The 18,238-nt window shown below is 31.2% G+C and overlaps 2 protein-coding genes across 2 annotated transcripts; both read right to left on the minus strand.

Annotated features, from left to right (window-relative positions):
- Positions 1 to 670: 670 nt before the first annotated feature.
- On the minus strand, positions 671 to 1,246 carry LOC135150342 (AT-hook motif nuclear-localized protein 23-like). Its single transcript, XM_064086609.1, has one exon. The coding sequence runs from the start codon at positions 1,244 to 1,246 to the stop codon at positions 671 to 673; it is 576 nt and encodes a 191-aa protein (XP_063942679.1).
- An 11,448-nt stretch (positions 1,247 to 12,694) lies between these two features.
- On the minus strand, positions 12,695 to 13,183 carry LOC135150343 (AT-hook motif nuclear-localized protein 21-like). Its single transcript, XM_064086610.1, has one exon. The coding sequence runs from the start codon at positions 13,181 to 13,183 to the stop codon at positions 12,695 to 12,697; it is 489 nt and encodes a 162-aa protein (XP_063942680.1).
- Between the last annotated feature and the right edge of the window lie 5,055 nt (positions 13,184 to 18,238).

An 18,238-nucleotide genomic window follows, 5' to 3' on the forward strand; every position in this document is an offset into this window, starting at 1 on the left:
GTCTATTCGGTTCGGTCCGGTTTTGGACCGAACCGACCGAATGCTCACCCCTACCAGCACATATGTAAATCATTAAGAAAAATAAAATCTTCTGTTTTCTTCAAGTTCTGTACCCAACACTTTTTATATGAAAGACTTGGCGTTTAAAATCCACCACTGGCTGCACTGATGTAACCATTTTCATGGTAAGATGCAAAAACTAATTATAAGATACTTTCAGAACAGCTGATTTCTCATGTCTTCATCATTGCTCTATTCCCTAATTTCCCCTCCTCTCCTCTAATTTCATTGCAGGGACAAAAAATATAGGTGTGTGTATATACAAGAATCAACAAACTGAGTTAAAGTTTGTTTAGTATTGTAATTTGCACAAAATTTTATGATGCGTACGTAGTCATTTTCAGGAAAGCCACCCCGGATATATCTTAATCCATATTCTCTTATTGTATTTCATTGATATTTATGTAACTTATAATTGATTTTCAAATGTATTTTCTGTGTGTATACCAAATGAAATATACTAATAATTAAGGAATGCTGTATATCAGAAAAAACATAAGGAATAAATATTTGTAAATGATTTATTTGAATTGGATAGTTTATTAGAGTACATGGCTAGCGGATCTCTTGCACCGCAGAACAACACTAGAGAGATAATAGAATTAAAACATCAGACTTGTGTAGAAACGGCAAGAACAAGCGTAACAGTACTTGCTGCTTTCATCTGAGTGAGAATCCGTCCTCCCATAACATTACCTGCACCATCTGCAAATTGAACATGGAAACAACTAACAATGTTTCCAGAAGCAGCATTTAAACAACTGTAAGCCCCAGAAAACGAAATTATCTGGAAGCTTGTAGAAACGCATGGTGGAGGGATTGCACCTAGTGGATACGCAATATCAACATCAGAAATGAGTCCATGGCCAGTAAGCACAGTTATAGCAAGCCCGAAATGCAGTGCAAATTGCACCACACAACTTATGACATCAAATCCACTAGGGATTTCAAGAAGGACTGGTTTGCTGATGCCATTCACTGACGTCTCACTGTTGGTCATTAAAGACCCATCAGAATTGAATGAATATTGAGGAGCTCCTCCATGCCTCCCTGGAACTGTAGATATTGGGCTTGTTAAACCATGTTGGTCAGGTAAGCTTTCAGCCTGCGACTTAGGTTCGTCATGTTTTTCTTCCAAGAGAGGTGTCGTCGATGAGGATCCACCGGATTTTTTTGAATTACTCATCACTGCGAAGAAAATGTTATTGCTGTGAACTAAACAATGAAATAGATAAGTATATATAGCCTCTCCGATAGCATATATGAGCTGTAATTTGGGATTTTTATTGTTTATATGAGTTTAAAATGATAATAAGGTATATGAGATTTCACCGTTATTGAATAAAACAGCAGTGTTCATGGAATTTATAGCTAGGGACATTCTTTTGCATATTTTTTTCATACATATATATAATCTTTCCACTCATTGATAGAAGATATATACATACACAGATCACACACACACATATATATATAGGCTGGCACTCCCTAGCATACCCTTTTATATGGAATTACGCAGCACACCATTATAAATATATACATAATATATATTCTATTATTTTTTTATGAAATATAATTGCAAATTTTGATTATTAAACCGAAAACGAAGTTATACAATTTTTTTATTCCAAAGATCATCTAAAATAATGCAATATCTCAACATGATTCTATAACAGAATAATAATCATTCACAATTATTCTATTATAGAATCAGTTTCGAAAATATACTTTTTATTCAAATTTTAAGTGTTAATTACTTAAAATAGATTTATTTTATAGTATTCTATATTAGAATCACGTTTTATATGTATTCTATAACAGAATTTATAATAAAATTGATGATTTATAGCGGCGCACTATGTAACTCCATATAAAGAGTCCCTCTGGCGGCCTATATATACATACATATATATATATATATATATATATGTGTGTGTGTGTGTGTGTGTGTTGAATTCATAAACAATTTATGAATTTTCATAGAATATAACAGATTTTGATTCTATGCAAAAAATCTGGCGGTGTATTCAATTCAGTTGACATTTTAATGTATTGTTGTTAATATTTGTATTTTAATGGATTACATGTGATTTTGATTTTGTGCGCATTTTTGATAAAATGTCATAGAATAGAGCTGATAGATTCTTTAGGATTCAAGCAGAATGCTTCCAAATCTCATTAATTTTTTGGTGGGATTTCAAGAAACTTAAAATACACTAAGCAATCCCCACAAAATTCATAATTTTATGAAATCCAAACAATCTATTACCATTCAGATTTTAATAGATTTTAAACAATTCCAATGGAATACCATAGCTTTTTTAAGCAGGATTCGAAATCCTAATTGAATACCACCAGATTTTGTAAAATAATTTAAAATCTTAATTGGCTATCCTAAGATTTTAAATAATCCCAATTGAATATTCTCGAATTTCATTAATGAAAAAAATCTTTTAAAATCTCAATCGAATAGACCCCCTTACAGTATAATACCCGTCCTAAAATATTCAAGTATACTCTATCAAAATTTCATAAATTATGTTCGGAAAAAGAAAAATAACAATGAAAAAAATCATATATTTGATACCCACACCAAGAATTCAAGTATACTCTATCAAAATCTCGTAGATTATACTCGATAAAGTAAAAATAACTATGGAGATGTAACAACCCCAAATTCTCAAGTACGTAATTATTATTTAATAACTTTATTTTTTAATTGTACAAAAAATTACTCCCTCCGTCCCACCCATTTCTTTACACTTTCCTTTTTGGGTGTCCCACCCAATTCTTTACATTTCAAAACTTACCAAAAATAGTCAATGGGTCCCACCACTTCTCCACTTTTCTTTCCTTTTCACACTACTTTTACTCCACTATCTTCTTTTTATACATTAAAAATCAATGGGTCCCACCACTTCACCCACTTTTCCTTTTCTTTTCCATTACTTTATACATATTTGTTAACCTCCGTGCCCAACCCGTTCGATAAGAAATGGGAGGGACGGAGGGAGTACTATTTATGAATAGGCACGAGTAATAGTTAAATTAACATTATTACTCTTTGATTAAAATTATAGTGACGCAATAAATATTTAATTATTTATTTTAAGTACTGTGACGAGGATATAAAAAGTGCGTGGGGTAATTTTTTTTTATTATTGATGAGATTACGAGATACTCAATAATATAAAAGTTAAATGGAGTCGAGTGATATTTGGAGTCCTTAGAGTCCCAATCCAGGCCCTCCATTTTATTTTGATCCAACGGCTGATTGAAACGTGACACTTACATTTACACTCATATATAACTCGATATCGCTACTTTTGAGTTTATTTTCTTATCCCCTATCTCTTCATTTTCGTGTCCTGCAACATTTTAAGGATATTTCCATTACAGATTTTTGTATATTTGTCCTGTGTTCTCATCTGTTTTGAATAGTTTCTTTTTTTCTTAAATGGTTATTCAGATCCAACAAATTTAAATGATATTTGTTCTATGAGATATGTTGGGTTCTTTTCTTAAATGGTTATTCAGATCCAACAAATTTAAATGATATTTGTTCTATGAGATATGTTGGGTTCTTTTTTGTCAGTATTGTTTTATAAGTTATAGAGCTCTATCATGCACTAACATCAAAAACATCTTTAAAAGATTATGTTGTTCTGCACTCACCGTATTGGCTAACTTACGTTGTTCTGCACACCTTTAAAAGATTATGTTGTTCAGCACTCAGTGTATTACTTAAATTATGTTGTTCTGCACTCTCTTAAAATTAGTCTCAGTTACAAAAGAGTTTTGATTATAACCGCCGATCGTGAAGGATATACTCTCGTAGTTAGAGGACTCTAATTTAAAACACAAGAAGAGGAATGTCTGGATACAGACAGTGTTTTTTATTCTTAAAATTCTACTTTTTATTTTGAGCAATCATAGCCATTAATTATATTTATAATCTAAGGGTGGTTTTTGTGGTCTCCAAAGACTCCAAAAATTGTGTACTCCACAAAAAACTCTTATTAATAAATAATAGACATCGAAAAGGAAAGAATTGTGTAGATAACCATATAATCATAAAATAATTTTTATGTTTCTTTGTTAATGCTAGTTTCAAGGAGTGATTAATGCTTAACAATTCCACATCATTATGTAGAACCTAATTTTGTATATATATGTAGTATTATTGGGGGAAATCATGCACAAAATTGGCTACACAAAATGATGTGACATTAACATTAATAAGATTATCTGTGTTTCCTCAACTATCACTCAACAACTTCATTTTACTATATTTTAGATAGCAATATGGCACATCATTCTGTAAAATAGTTTTGTGCAAATAACATTACTCTGTCATGTTTTTTTTTTTTGGGTTTGCAATGTACAATAAGTTGAATCGAAATGGGCAGAGATCTGATATCTGAGAAAATCATCTCTTCACTACATTTGTCCATTTCTCTTTTTTTTTCTCACCCACATCACCCCCATTTCCTGCCCTAATTTAACAGCGCATACACACACTTTTCTATATCTATACTTTCAAGATTTTGTAAAACGCCCTTTTTGATTTCGTGCTTAAAAGGGGTTCCAAGATTTTGTTGGTTTTGCAAAACCCATATCTTGATTTTGTGTTTTAAGGGGTTTTAAGCAAATGGGTTGTGCAACCAGAAAGGCGTCCCCTGTGTTCCTGATTTTTTCGAGCTCGCGGATCCTGGTGGCGTCAAAAGGTGAACGTCATGTAGACGGTGATCAGAATCTATCCATACAAAACATCTGTATATAAATCGCAGATGTTGTGAACGAGTGAGAATCAGCTATATGTGGAGGCGGCTCAACGATTCATCACTAAATGGTGGTCCTCAAATCATTGGCTCATCTATATTCAAAATTTCGACTTTCAAAATAAAGGTGTACTTTACCCAATTCTTAACATGTTTATGTGATTTTTTGTTTTATTAGTGTATATAATTTCGTATGTTTTAGAGTTTTATCGTAAGATCTCGGATTTTCTTACTTTTTTGTTTTTATGCACGATAATCAATTTCTGGAGGTGTGTTTTTGTTTTAATTTTGTCTTTTGATTTATCCAGAAGATGAAATAGTTGGTGAGTTTCAGTCAAACTTATTTTGTATATTATGTGTAAGATATGTTGTTTTTTAACAATTTTTTCAGAGTCGCAAGTTCGTTTGCAATTGTGTTTTGAGCTTGTAGGAGTTAGAGTGTATATCGTTATTGTAATGACTATGACGAGATTATGGTTATTTCCATGTCGGTGATGAGATGATTATATCATTTGGTGTGATTTTGAAAATAGAATATTATTGATAATTTCTTGCATGATTATAGGTTTTTTCTTGTAAAATTAGTAAGTTTCTTGCCACCTTTATTTTATTAAATTGACTTTATTAGTAGTAAATGTTGATTTAATTTTGGCTATTTTAAATGGCTAGTTGACTTTGCTTGATTGTTACTAACTTTCGAATTTTGTTTTTCTGAGTCATTGCTAATTAATATATGCTCTAAATGCTTTAATCCTCATTGATTAGAGTTTTATGCAATTTGTTAACTGATGTATAATTACTTGCAAGTCTTGATTATGGCTTTTATTTGTACCATTTATGGGTGGCCATGATTGGTGGCGTAGATTATTGGCCTGGTATACGATAATTTGGTGTCATTTTGTTGGCTCGTTTTTTATATTTAAGTTTTAAAATTTTAGATATATTTTTAAAAATTAGAGTTTTATATTTTAGCTTTTATATTTTAATTCTTATATTACTAATTACATTCTTAGTATTTATTTAGTTTGTTATATATCTAGCCAAAGGGTCTCCCTTTGGTTAGATATATATTTTTTCTGTTTTAGTATTTAATTTATTTACCACCTTTTTTTCACAAATTATTTTATTTATCTTTCATTGACTTTACCATCTTTTGATAAACTATTTTATATTTTATTGTAATAATTAAATTTATAATTTTCTTGTTATTAATGAATTGTATTATTTCAGGGATGAGGTGGAAGTAGCATGGATTTGGAGCTTGGGACATTTTATTTTAGACATTAAGTTTTATTGTCTAAACGTCCGGAGACATTTTTTTGTCTTTGGGTTAGATAATAAGCTTTTTGAATAAAAGAAACTCCTCGGAGTATTGGCGTATTCTCGATAGTGCATTTCTGTCAAAAAAAAAATTGTCTGTGTTTCCTCAACTATCACTCAACAACTTCATTTTACTATATTTTAGATAGCAATATGGCACATCATTCTGTAAAATAGTTTTGTGCAAATAACATTACTCTGTAATATTTTGAAAGATGAGTAGATTACAGGGTGATTACACTATGTGTTTTGATAAAATTTGTTAATCACTAAAGGAAAACTGAATCACAATATATACAATATTGATTAAAGATTAGAGCCCTTATCTTTTTTTTGATAAATGGGGATATTCCATTAATAAGATAAAAATACACCACAGACTGTAGCCCTAACCAGCAATCATACAAGCATAACATGTGAAGAGGGCATGCCTTCCTAAGAGAAGCTACCACTAGAAATTACCTATAAAAACAAAAATTAACATTAGCTGCCATGTTACTCCACTGAAAACTACATTCAAGCACTACGTCATAGATGGCCTAGGCAATTTTATGAACACTGAGTGTTGCAAAATTATGTGCTACTAATCCATACCAACAACAATGATAATCATTCATGTCCATTTGATGTTGCAATAGTCAAATACGTGTGTTGCGTAGAGTATTAGCAAGATGATTTTTTGTAATAATTTTAAAAAACTAAAATAATTTTAAATTATTAATTATTAAAATATAATATATTAAACTTCAACCCCTGAAGGGACCTGAGCTTGGTTTGTCAACATGGCATCTTCATGAGCCATTTCTTGCCCTGCATTTTATCTCGGACTCGAGTGACAATGCGATCTGTTTTGACGAGTTTGAAGTTATTTGCATCGATTGTGAAAACCCAGTTCAACATATCTTGCATCTCCTGATTGTATTCCCCACATGATGGCTTTGACATTAGTCATGCGATGCATAAGGACACAAGCTCCCCACAGTCTCCGGCCATCTGCATTCATGAGAACACCAATCCTGTCGGAGTTGCCATTTGGAAGAGGAACTTCTGATGAAAAGTGGTGAACATTTATCTTGACACAATTTTCTTCGGGAGGAACTCATGCGACATTCATTATGATTGAGATAGAGATGCAATACTGAGTTTATAAATGGAAAGACCTAGCCAATGCTAAGTCATGACAGTATTACTACAAATGACGCAGGAGTACTAAAGCACACGAATAGGTAATATCTATTCTTTGGACTCAAAGTCTACTGAATGCAAACATATTTTAATACCAAATTTTGACAATAGATTTAATCTCTAAGTGTGTCCTCTTTGCGGGAATTATTGACTTGTCATAGGTTATTTACTATATTCTATATAAAGGAAAGATACACAGCTTCGTGTTATTGAAAAGATCATATTATATATTCTTAAGATATATTTTAGTTAACATATAAATACACATGGACAAACTTTGGAATCTAAAAAGAACAATACATCTCAAATCTTCAGGATTAAGAATAGAACCATACACCACAAACGGTACACACGAGCACACAATCTTTGTAAATATGAGAAAATTTTAAAATTTAAAGAAGAAATAAAGAGTGATACTAGATTTGCTGGTGAAGGTGAGTGCCGAGTAGATAATAACCGCAATAGCAGATTTTTAACAGAATGCCTGAACTAAAGCAAATTTAATTAAACATGAGTTGGAAATTTGAGGTGCAACATTGTCACCAAATGATTCTTATATGTCCATATACAATATTCTACTATATATACAATTCATGCATATTAATATGGCAACTATTACCGATCATAAAAATGCGACCATTTTTTACATTTGTCCCATAGTTATTTTTGGTATTGCTCAATTTACCCGGCTGAAGAAAAAAAATGTAAAATATTAAAAATAAAAGACATACATATGAATATCGTTTCACCTTTTGTTGTCAAAATTAAATAGAAGAAAAGGTTTGCTTAATTATTGCATACATTTTCATGCTTCTCTAGAGTGTATATACATGCTAAAGAGTATGAAAGAACTTACTGGCCTAGGGTGATAAAAATCCTAAAAAAATATTTTGTAATGCAAAAAATGCAGCAGCAATGATTTAAGCAATGTCGGCTTTTGGAGTCACCACAACAGTCATCATTCTAGAAAAAAAGGGTTTAATTATCAAGTTGGTCAAGTGGATTTAATGTATCAAATTGGTCACTGAACTCAAAATGGTATCAAGATGGTCACTAAAGTCACCATAAATATCAAACAAGTACCTTGTAATATAGGTTCAAGCAATAAAAATATTGTTTATAAAGTTTTACACATTATTTTTAAATGTTACCACAACCAACTATAAGGTTATGACTTCTAGTATTTAAAGTAATATATTTATATTTTATCAAGTTTATTTATTATTTATATTTTATTATATAATTATTTTATTTGTTTTAATTAAAAATAAATAATAAATAAACTTAATAAAATCTAAATATATTATCATAAATATTAGAAGTCATAACCTTTTATTTTTTTGGTAACATTCAAAAATAATGTATAAAACTCTATAAATAATATTTTTACCACTTGAATTCATATTTCAAGGTACTTGTTTGATATTTACCGTTTTGAGTTCAGTGACCAACTTGATACATTAAGCCCACTTCAGTGACCAACTAGATAATTAACCCAGAAAAAAAGTAAACGATGGTGCAGTATAGCAGGGTGAAGAATGTGTGAAGAATACATACCAAATCAATACTATACACACCAACTTGTGCAAGAAAATATGGTATTTCTACCAATATTTTTTTAGAGAAAAGAAGAGGGACTTGCTTAACATTATATCTATTCCTTGGAATCAGAGTCTACACTGAATGTAAACATATTTTAATACGAAATTTTGACAATAGATTTATTCTTTAAGTGTGTCCTCTTTGCATGAATTATTGACATGTTATAGGTTATTTACTTAAATTCTATACGGAGGAAAAATACAGCCTTCATGCTATTGAAAAGATCATATTTATATATTTTTAAGATATATTTTAGTTAACATATATTGAAAAGATCTGCCTTGTCAAGATCGTAGTTATAGAAGTCATATAAGATTGGTGTCACAAATGTCTGTTCCACAAGCAAAAAGAGTTGCCTTCAATTTTTAATTTAAAACCATCCAATGCTTCATCTTTGCTTTCATCATATACACCCACATAAATTGGCTGAAATCATCGAATAACAAGAGAAAATATTTGTTCCCGGATGGCATTGGTGGCGAGATGGGACCACAGAGATCCCCATTAACTAGATCAAGACACTTCTTTGCTGTGAAGCTTGACTTGGCGGGGATTGTTGGGATATCATGGGCTCTGTGTCTAGCATCTCCCTAGTTATATAAACACGAACACGATACGCTTGTAATATGCTAAGTATAATTAAGGAAGTAAGCTTGCACCTTCTCTGAAAGATCGAAACCCAAGGAAGGCATCCTGTTAGGCAAATGCTCGAGGGGGGGCGGGGATTGTGGGGGATATTAGGGGCTCTGTGTCCAGCACGAGGCGCTTGTAATGTCCTCAGTATAAGGAAATAAGGTTGCACCTTCTCTAAAAGCTCGGGCTTTTAGCGCACTGGTAAGCACATGATCTTAACAAAATTTGAGGAAAATTAGAATAAGAGATTTAGAATACGCCATGTCAGATATAAAGATTACTTCTAAATGTATTTTCTATGTGTATACTAAATCTAATAAATCATTGCAAGAATAAAGTGGTGCCCATACGGAAGAGTATGTATCAGCTGGAAAAACATAAGGTATAAATATTTGAAAATGATTTATTTGAACCCGTTAGTTTATCAGTGTACATGGCTAGGTGATCTCTTGCACTGCAGAACAACGCAAGAGACAATAAAATTAAAACATCAGAGTTCTGTAGAAACGGCAAGTACAAGCGTAACAATACTTCCTGCTTTCATGTGAGAGACAATCCTTCCTCCCATAAAATTACCTGCAGCATCTGCAAATTGAGAAACAACTAATAATGTGTCCAGAAGCATTCAAACAACTGTAAGTCCCAGAAATAGAAATCATCTGGATGCTTGTAGAAACGCATTGAGGAGAAATTATTGACTTGTTTTAGGTTATTTACTTAAATTCAATGCCGAGGAAAAATACAGCCTTCATGCTATTGAAAAGATCATATTTATATATTTTTAAGATATATTTTAGTTAACATTATTAAATACACATGCACATATATATCCTCCTATCAATATTAATGAATTTTAATGCATGTAATCTTCAAAATGTTCTATTCTTTTAACGGGTTCAGATATCTGTTCATATATATTCACATCACAAAACTTCCCAATGTTATAATATGATTTTACCGATCAATGCTTTCTGTTTCTTTCCTTGGTTGGAGTGTGCTTATATATCTCTGAGCTCTTTGCACATTTTCTCTTCTAGAGAATTATTTGAAATAGTTCATGTAACTTTAAAAATAATAGAAAGTATACATGAAAAGATCAATCCATATTATATGGACAAACTTTGGAATCTAAATAGAACAATATGCATAAAATCTTTAGAATTAAGAAAAGAACAATACAGCTCAAACGATACATACGAGCACACAATCTTTGTAAATATGAGCACAGTTTAAAATTGATGAAGAAATAAAGAGTGATACTAGAGGTTAGTGCTAAGTAGATAATGACCACAATATTAATAACCATAGCATATTTTTAACACAAATGCCTCAACCAAAGCAAATTTAATTAAACATGTGTTGGAAATTTGACATGCATAATGGTCACCAAATGATTCTTATATATGCATATACAATCTACTATATAATGCAATTATGAACATTAATATGGCAATTATTACCAATCATAAAAGGGCGACGACTTTTGACATTTCTCTTATAATAATATTTGGTATTTCTCACAATGTATTTCTCCGATAGTGATTTTTGGTATTTCTTCTCAATATTACATGGACAAACATTGGAATCTAAATAGAACAATACACCTAAATTCTTCTGTTTTCTTCAAGTTCTCTACCCAAATACTGTACAATCAGTCAGCCTTCTTTCAAGATTCATGCATAATCCAAGTCATATACACTATGCAGTTGGAAAACGGTTTCTGCGCTATCTTAAGGGTACAAAAAGTCATGGTCTCAAGTATGTTTATAATGAAGATAATAGGCTGATTGGGTATACATATAGTGATTGGGGAGGATCATTGGATGATGGCAAGAGTACATCTGGATATGTTTTCTTTCTAGGAGCAAATGCTATTTCTTGGTCATTAAAAAAATAGGAAACAACACCCCTATCTTCCACAGAATCTGAATATGTTTCTGCAACAGACGCATCATGTATGTGAAGCTGTTTGGTTAAGACGGATTTTGTTTGACTTGGAGCAAGCCCAGAATGAACCAACTATTATTTACCGCGACAACAATTCAGCCATAGCAATAACTGAAAACCCTGTTTTTCATAGTCAGACAAAGCATATTAAACTTCGTTATCATTTCATTCGGAATTTGGTACTGCAAAAGGAAGAAATTCGGTTGGACTGCATTGGTACAAATGATCAAGTTGCAGACATACTCACAAAGTCAGTCTCAAGTAATAACTTCGCATACTTTAGAGACCAGTGAGAATTACAAATTACGAGGGGATGTTAAAAATATAATTTGTAATTCCTATAAACCAAGTATCTAGAATATCCTAGTCCTAGTTCTAGAGTCATGTTCAATGTTCAGTGTATGAAACCAAGAGTCTCCAAATTATTTATGTATCTAGTTAATGATGAATTCTAGGAAGAGTCTAGATATTTTGTCTATCTATATAAAAGACTGTTATACCAGCACATGTAAATCATTAAGAAAAATAAAAACTTCTGTTTTCTTCAAGTTCTGTACCCAACACTTTTTATATGAAAGACTTTGCGTTTAAAATCCACCACTGGCTGCACTGACGTAACCATTTTCATGGTAAGATGCAAAAACTAATTATAAGATACTTTGAGAACAGCTGATTTCTCATGTCTTCATCATTGCTCTATTCCCTAATTTCCCCTCCTCGATCTTCTCTAATTTCATTGCAGGGACAACAAATATAGATGTGTGTATATACAAGAATCGACAAACTGAGTTAAAGTTTGTTTAGTATTGTAATTTGCACAAAATTTTATGATGCGTAGTCATTTTCAGGAAAGCCACCCCGGATATATCTTAATCCATATTCTCTTATTGTATTTCATTGATATTTATGTAACTTATAATTGATTTCCAAATGTATTTTCTGTGTGTATACCAAATGAAATATACTAATAATTAAGGAATGTTGTATATCAGAAAAAACATAAGGAATAAATATTTGAAAATGATTTATTTGAATTGGATAGTTTAATAGAGTACATGGCTAGAGGATCTCTTGCACTGCAGAACAACACTAGAGAGATAAGAATTAAAACATCAGACTTGTGTAGAAAAGGCAAGAACAACATTAGAGAGATAAGAATTAAAACATCAGACTTGTGTAGAAACGGCAAGAACAAGAGTAACAACACTTGCTGCTTTCATCTGAGAGAGAATCCGTCCTCCCATAACATTACCTGCAGCATCTGCAAATTGAACATGGAAACAACTAATAATATTTCCAGAAGCAGCATTTAAACAACTGTAAGCCCCAGAAAACGAAATTATGTGGAAGCTTGTAGAAACGCATGGGGGAGGGATTGCATTGAGTGGATACGCAATATCAACCTCAGAAATGAGTCCCTGGCCAGTAAGCACAGTTACAGCAAGCCCGAAATGCAGTGCAAATTGCACCACACAACTTATGACATCAAATCCACTAGGGATTTCAAGAATGACTATTTTGTTGATGCCATTCACTGGCTCACCGTTGGTCATTAAGGAGCCATCAGAATTGAATGAATATTGAGGAGCTCCTCCATGCCTCCCTGGAGCTGTAGATATTGGGCTTGTTAAACCATTTTTGTTTGAATTACTCATCACTGCGAAAATGTTATTGCTGTGAACTAAACAATGAAAGAGATAAGTATATAGCCTCTCAGCTGATAGCATATATGAGCTGTAATTTGTGATTTTTATTGTTTATATGAGTTTAAAAAGATAATAAGGTATATGAGATTTCACAGTTATTGAATAAAACAGCTGTGTTCATGGAATTTATAGATAGGGAGAATCTTTTGCATATTTTTTTCATGCATATAATCTTTCTACTCATTGATAGAAGAGATATATATGTGAATTCATAAACAAATTATGAATTTTTATAGAATATAACAGATTTTGATTCTATTCTATGGAAAATCTGGCGGTGTATTGAGTTGAGATTTTAATGTATTTTTTTTAATATATGTGTTTTAATGGATTGCATGTGAGTTTGACTTTATGAGCATTTTTGTTAAAATGTCATAGAACAGAGTTGATATATATATATAGTTTAGGATTCAGGCACAATACTTCGAAATCTCATCGATTTTTTGGTGGGATTTCAAAAAATTTAAAATACACTAAGCCATCTCCACAAAATCTATAATTTTATGAAATCCAAAAAATCCATTACCATTCAGATTTTAATAGATTTTAAACAATTTTTAATTTAATACCAAAGGATCTTTAAGAATAATTTGAAATACTAATTGAATACCAGCAGATTAATTTAAAATCTCAATTGAATATCCTAAGATTTTAAAACATTTTAAATAATTCCAATTGAATACTCTCATATTTCATTAATGAAAAAAACCCTTTAAAATCACAATCGAATACACCCCCTTAAAGTATATAATACTCGTCCTAAATTATTCAAGTATACTCTATTAAAATCTCTTAGATTATATTTGTAAAAAGAAAAATAACAATGAACAAAATCATATATTTGATGTCCACCCAAAGAATTCAAGTACGCTCTATCAAAATCTCCCAAATTATACTCGATAAAGTAAAAATAACTATGGAGATGTAACAGCCCCAAATTCTCAGGTACATAATTATTATTTAATAACTTTATTTTTTAATTGTACAAAAAATTACTATTTATGAATAGGCACGAGTAATAGTTAAATTAACATTACTACTCTTTGATTAAAGTTACAGTGAGGCAATAAAAATTTTATTATTTATTTTAAGTACCGTGACGAGGAAATAAAAGGTGCGTGCGATAATAATTTTTTTATTATTGATGAGATTACAAGATACTCAATAATATATATATATATATATATATATATATATATATATATATATATAGAGAGAGAGAGAGAGAGAGAGAGTTAAGTTGTATGGAGTACATATAAACATTGGAGTATTGGAGTACAAATTATAATTTTTTAGTTTAATCATAAATAATATCTTTGATTATCCAAAATTAAATATAATTTATCATTTATAAGTAGTATTAAACATAATTATCAATTAATCATTAATATCTTTCAACTTTAACAAACATTAAGATTGGTGTTCTGCTTATAAGTTATATTGCAGAACATAATGTCCTACAATTTATAAAAGTAATTGTTCTATCTTTTGATTACAATTTTTATGTTGTAGAACATAATGCAGGTTGTCGGATGTTTACAAATATTGTATAACACAAAAAATGAAGATTTTGGATGACTAAATTATATTGTATGAATCTTGTACTCCGATACTCCAATATTTTTTGTACTCCATAGAACTTGACTATATATATATATATATATATATTGAGTGTGGATAATTGGATTATTTTTAAATTAATAATGGTATCAACAAATCTAAATATTTAGATAGTCGCACGCGTAAATTATATGTTTTATTTTCTCGATAGAGCCACTATAGATTGTCATTAAAATTATTTACTACAACTATTAAGTAGTAAGAATAAAAAGTGAAAAGTGAGTATTATTATAAATAAATAATAGACATTGGAAAGGAAAGAATTGTGTTAGATAACCATATAATCATAAAATAATTTTTATTTTTCTTTGTTAATGCTTATATATATATATATATATATATATATATATATGAATTCATTACGTGGACAAAATATATACTTGTGTTTATATAAGAATCAACAAACTGAGTTTATAGATACCTAAACGAAATGATAAAGTTCAATAATTAATAGCAAGACCTTTCAATATGTGTCGTGAATTTCAAACTTTCAAAACACTAATCAATAAGAAGTGAAATCCTCACTTTCTTTCACTCAGCAAGTACATCACTAATACTTGTAGAAACGGAAGCGTCACGACACTTGCTGCTTTCATGTGAGACAATCCTTCCTCGCATAAGATTACCTTGCAGCATCTGCAAATTGAACATGAAAACAACTAATAATGTGTCCAGAAGCAGCATTAAAACAACTGTAAGTCCCAGAAATATGTGTCCCTGGCTAGTAAGCAGAGTTACAGAAATCCTGAAATGCTGTGCAAATTGCACCACACAACTTATGAAATCAAATCCATTAGGGATTTCAAGAATGACTGGTTCCTTTACAGAATGTTTGCTGATAGCATTCATTAGGGATTTAGTGGTGTGCCATCTGCATTCATGAGAACACCAACCCCGTCCGAGTTGCCATTTGGAAGAGGACCTTCTGATGAAAAGCGGTGAACATTTATCTTGACACAATTTTCTTTGGGAGGAACTCATGCAACATTCATTATGATTGAGATAGAGATGCAATACAGCCTAATAATGAGTTTATAAAGTGAAAGATCCCGCCAATGTTAAGTCATGACAGCAATACTATAATGACACAGGAGTACTAAAGCACACGAATAGGTGGACTCAGAGTCTATGGAATATTGCAAACATATTTTAATACAAAATTTTGACAATAGATTTATTCTTTAAGTGTGTCGGCCTCTTTGCACGAATTATTGACTTGTTATAGGTTATTTACTTAAATTCTATACAGAGGAAAAATACAGGCTTCACACTATTCATAAGATCATATTATATATATATTCTTAAGATATATTTTAGTTAACATTATAAAATACACATGCACATATAAAACCTCCCATCAATATTACTGAATTTTAATGTTCTATTAAAGGATTCAGGTATGTCCTCATATTCACATCACAAAAATTCCCAATGTTATATATTTTCACCAATCAATGCTTTTGTTTCTTTCCTTAGTTGCATTGTGTTTATTTGGTTCTTTAGTATAATCACATCGTTCTTGATTTTTCTTTCCATTCAAAGATGCTTCATGATTTATCAAAAGTATACATTTCATGTAAAATATTCAAAAGTATACATGAAAACAACTAACTATATTATATGGACAAATTTTGGAATCTAAATAGAACAATACACCAGAAATCTTGAGGATTAAGAATAGAACAATATACCTCAAATGATACATACGAGCATACAATCTTTGTAAATATGAGCACAATTTAAAATTTGATGAAGAAATGAAGAGTGATACTAGATTTGTTGGTGAAGGTGAGTGCCGAGTAGATAATGACCGGAGAAATAACGATAGCACATTTTGAACACAAATGCCTGAACTAAATGAAATTTAATTAAACATGTGTTTGGAAATTTGACGTGCATCATTGTCACCAAATGATTCTTATATGTGCATATACAATCTACTATATAATACAATTCATGCATATTAATATGGCAACTATTAGGGATCATAAAAAAGCGACCACTTTTGACAATTCTATGATAGTGATTTTTGGTATTTCTTAATTTACCTGGCTTAAGCAAAAAATAAATGTAAAATATTAAAAAGAAAAGACATACCTATCAATATAATTTCCACCAGACCGGAATTTTTTGTAGTCACATATTAAATAGAAAAAAGGCTTTCCTAGCCATTACATACATTTTCATGCTTGTCTAGAGTGTATTTACATGCTCAAGAGTATCAAGAACTTACTCGTTGAGGGATAATAAAAATCTATAATGCAAAAAGTGCGGCAGCAATGATTGCAATAATGTCGGCCTTAGGAGTCACCACCATAGTCATCATTCCAAAAAGAGTGGAGTATAGCAGGGTGAAGAACGTGAAGAATACATACCAAAAGAATTTCATTACTGTCCAATCAAATCCCATCATTGCATAAACGATAATACTATACATAATACACTCCAACTTGTGCAAGAACATTATATGGTATTTCTACCAATACCTTTTTAGAGAAAAGAAGAGGGACTTGCTTAACATATATGGTACAAAACAAGAAAATTCAATTTATCCGGGAACGTCATATCCACCTATTACATGTGCAAAGGCATATGGCAAGGCGAGTACATTCATGCTGCTCGTATTCCATAAAAGACGTAACCATTTTCATGGTAAGATGGAAAGGCTATTTATAAGATACTTTCGGAACAGCTGATTTCTCATGTCTTCATCATTGCTCTACTCCCTTATTTCCCCTCCTCTCCTGTAATTTGTTCGCAGGCTGAAAAGTTTAGGGTAAAATGGCTTGCTTTGTATTGATAATTCACCACGATATATATACAGAAACTTCCTACCCTTATTCTAATATAGGAAATTACTACAGAAACATAAATCAAGCCTAACTAGCAGGGATACAGAATATATATTGTTCAGAATGCAACATTTCCTTCTAACTAATATGTACATATCTTAATACCCCCCCTCAAGTTGGAGCATGAGGATTATAAATGCCCAACTTGCCGAGAAGAAACTCAAACTGCTTCTTTCCTAGTGCCTTTGTAAAAATATCAGCTAACTGAACCTTGGTAGGAACATATGACGGAAGAATGATCCCATTCTGAATAGCATCTCGAACAAAGTGACAGTCAACCTCAATATGTTTTGTACGCTCGTGGAATACCGGATTTTGCGCAATATGAAGTGCAGACTAACTATCACAATACAAGTTAATTGATTTTGGATGTTCTACTCCAAAACATAATAATAAACTCCTCAGCCATTTCAACTCGCATGTAATAGAAGCCATAGAACGATACTCTGCCTCAGCGGAAGATTGTGAAACAGTATGTTGTTTCTTGCTTTTCCATGACACTGGAGAATGACCAAGAAACACTAACCAACCG

The sequence above is a fragment of the Daucus carota genome, chromosome 2 (genome assembly GCF_001625215.2).
Source record: "Daucus carota subsp. sativus chromosome 2, DH1 v3.0, whole genome shotgun sequence".
NCBI lineage: Eukaryota > Viridiplantae > Streptophyta > Magnoliopsida > Apiales > Apiaceae > Daucus > Daucus carota.

Coding starts and splice junctions, on each gene's coding strand:
- LOC135150342 (XM_064086609.1), bottom strand. CDS start 1,246: ATGAGTAATTCAAAAAAATCCGGTGGATCCTCATCGACGACACCTCTC.
- LOC135150343 (XM_064086610.1), bottom strand. CDS start 13,183: ATGAGTAATTCAAACAAAAATGGTTTAACAAGCCCAATATCTACAGCT.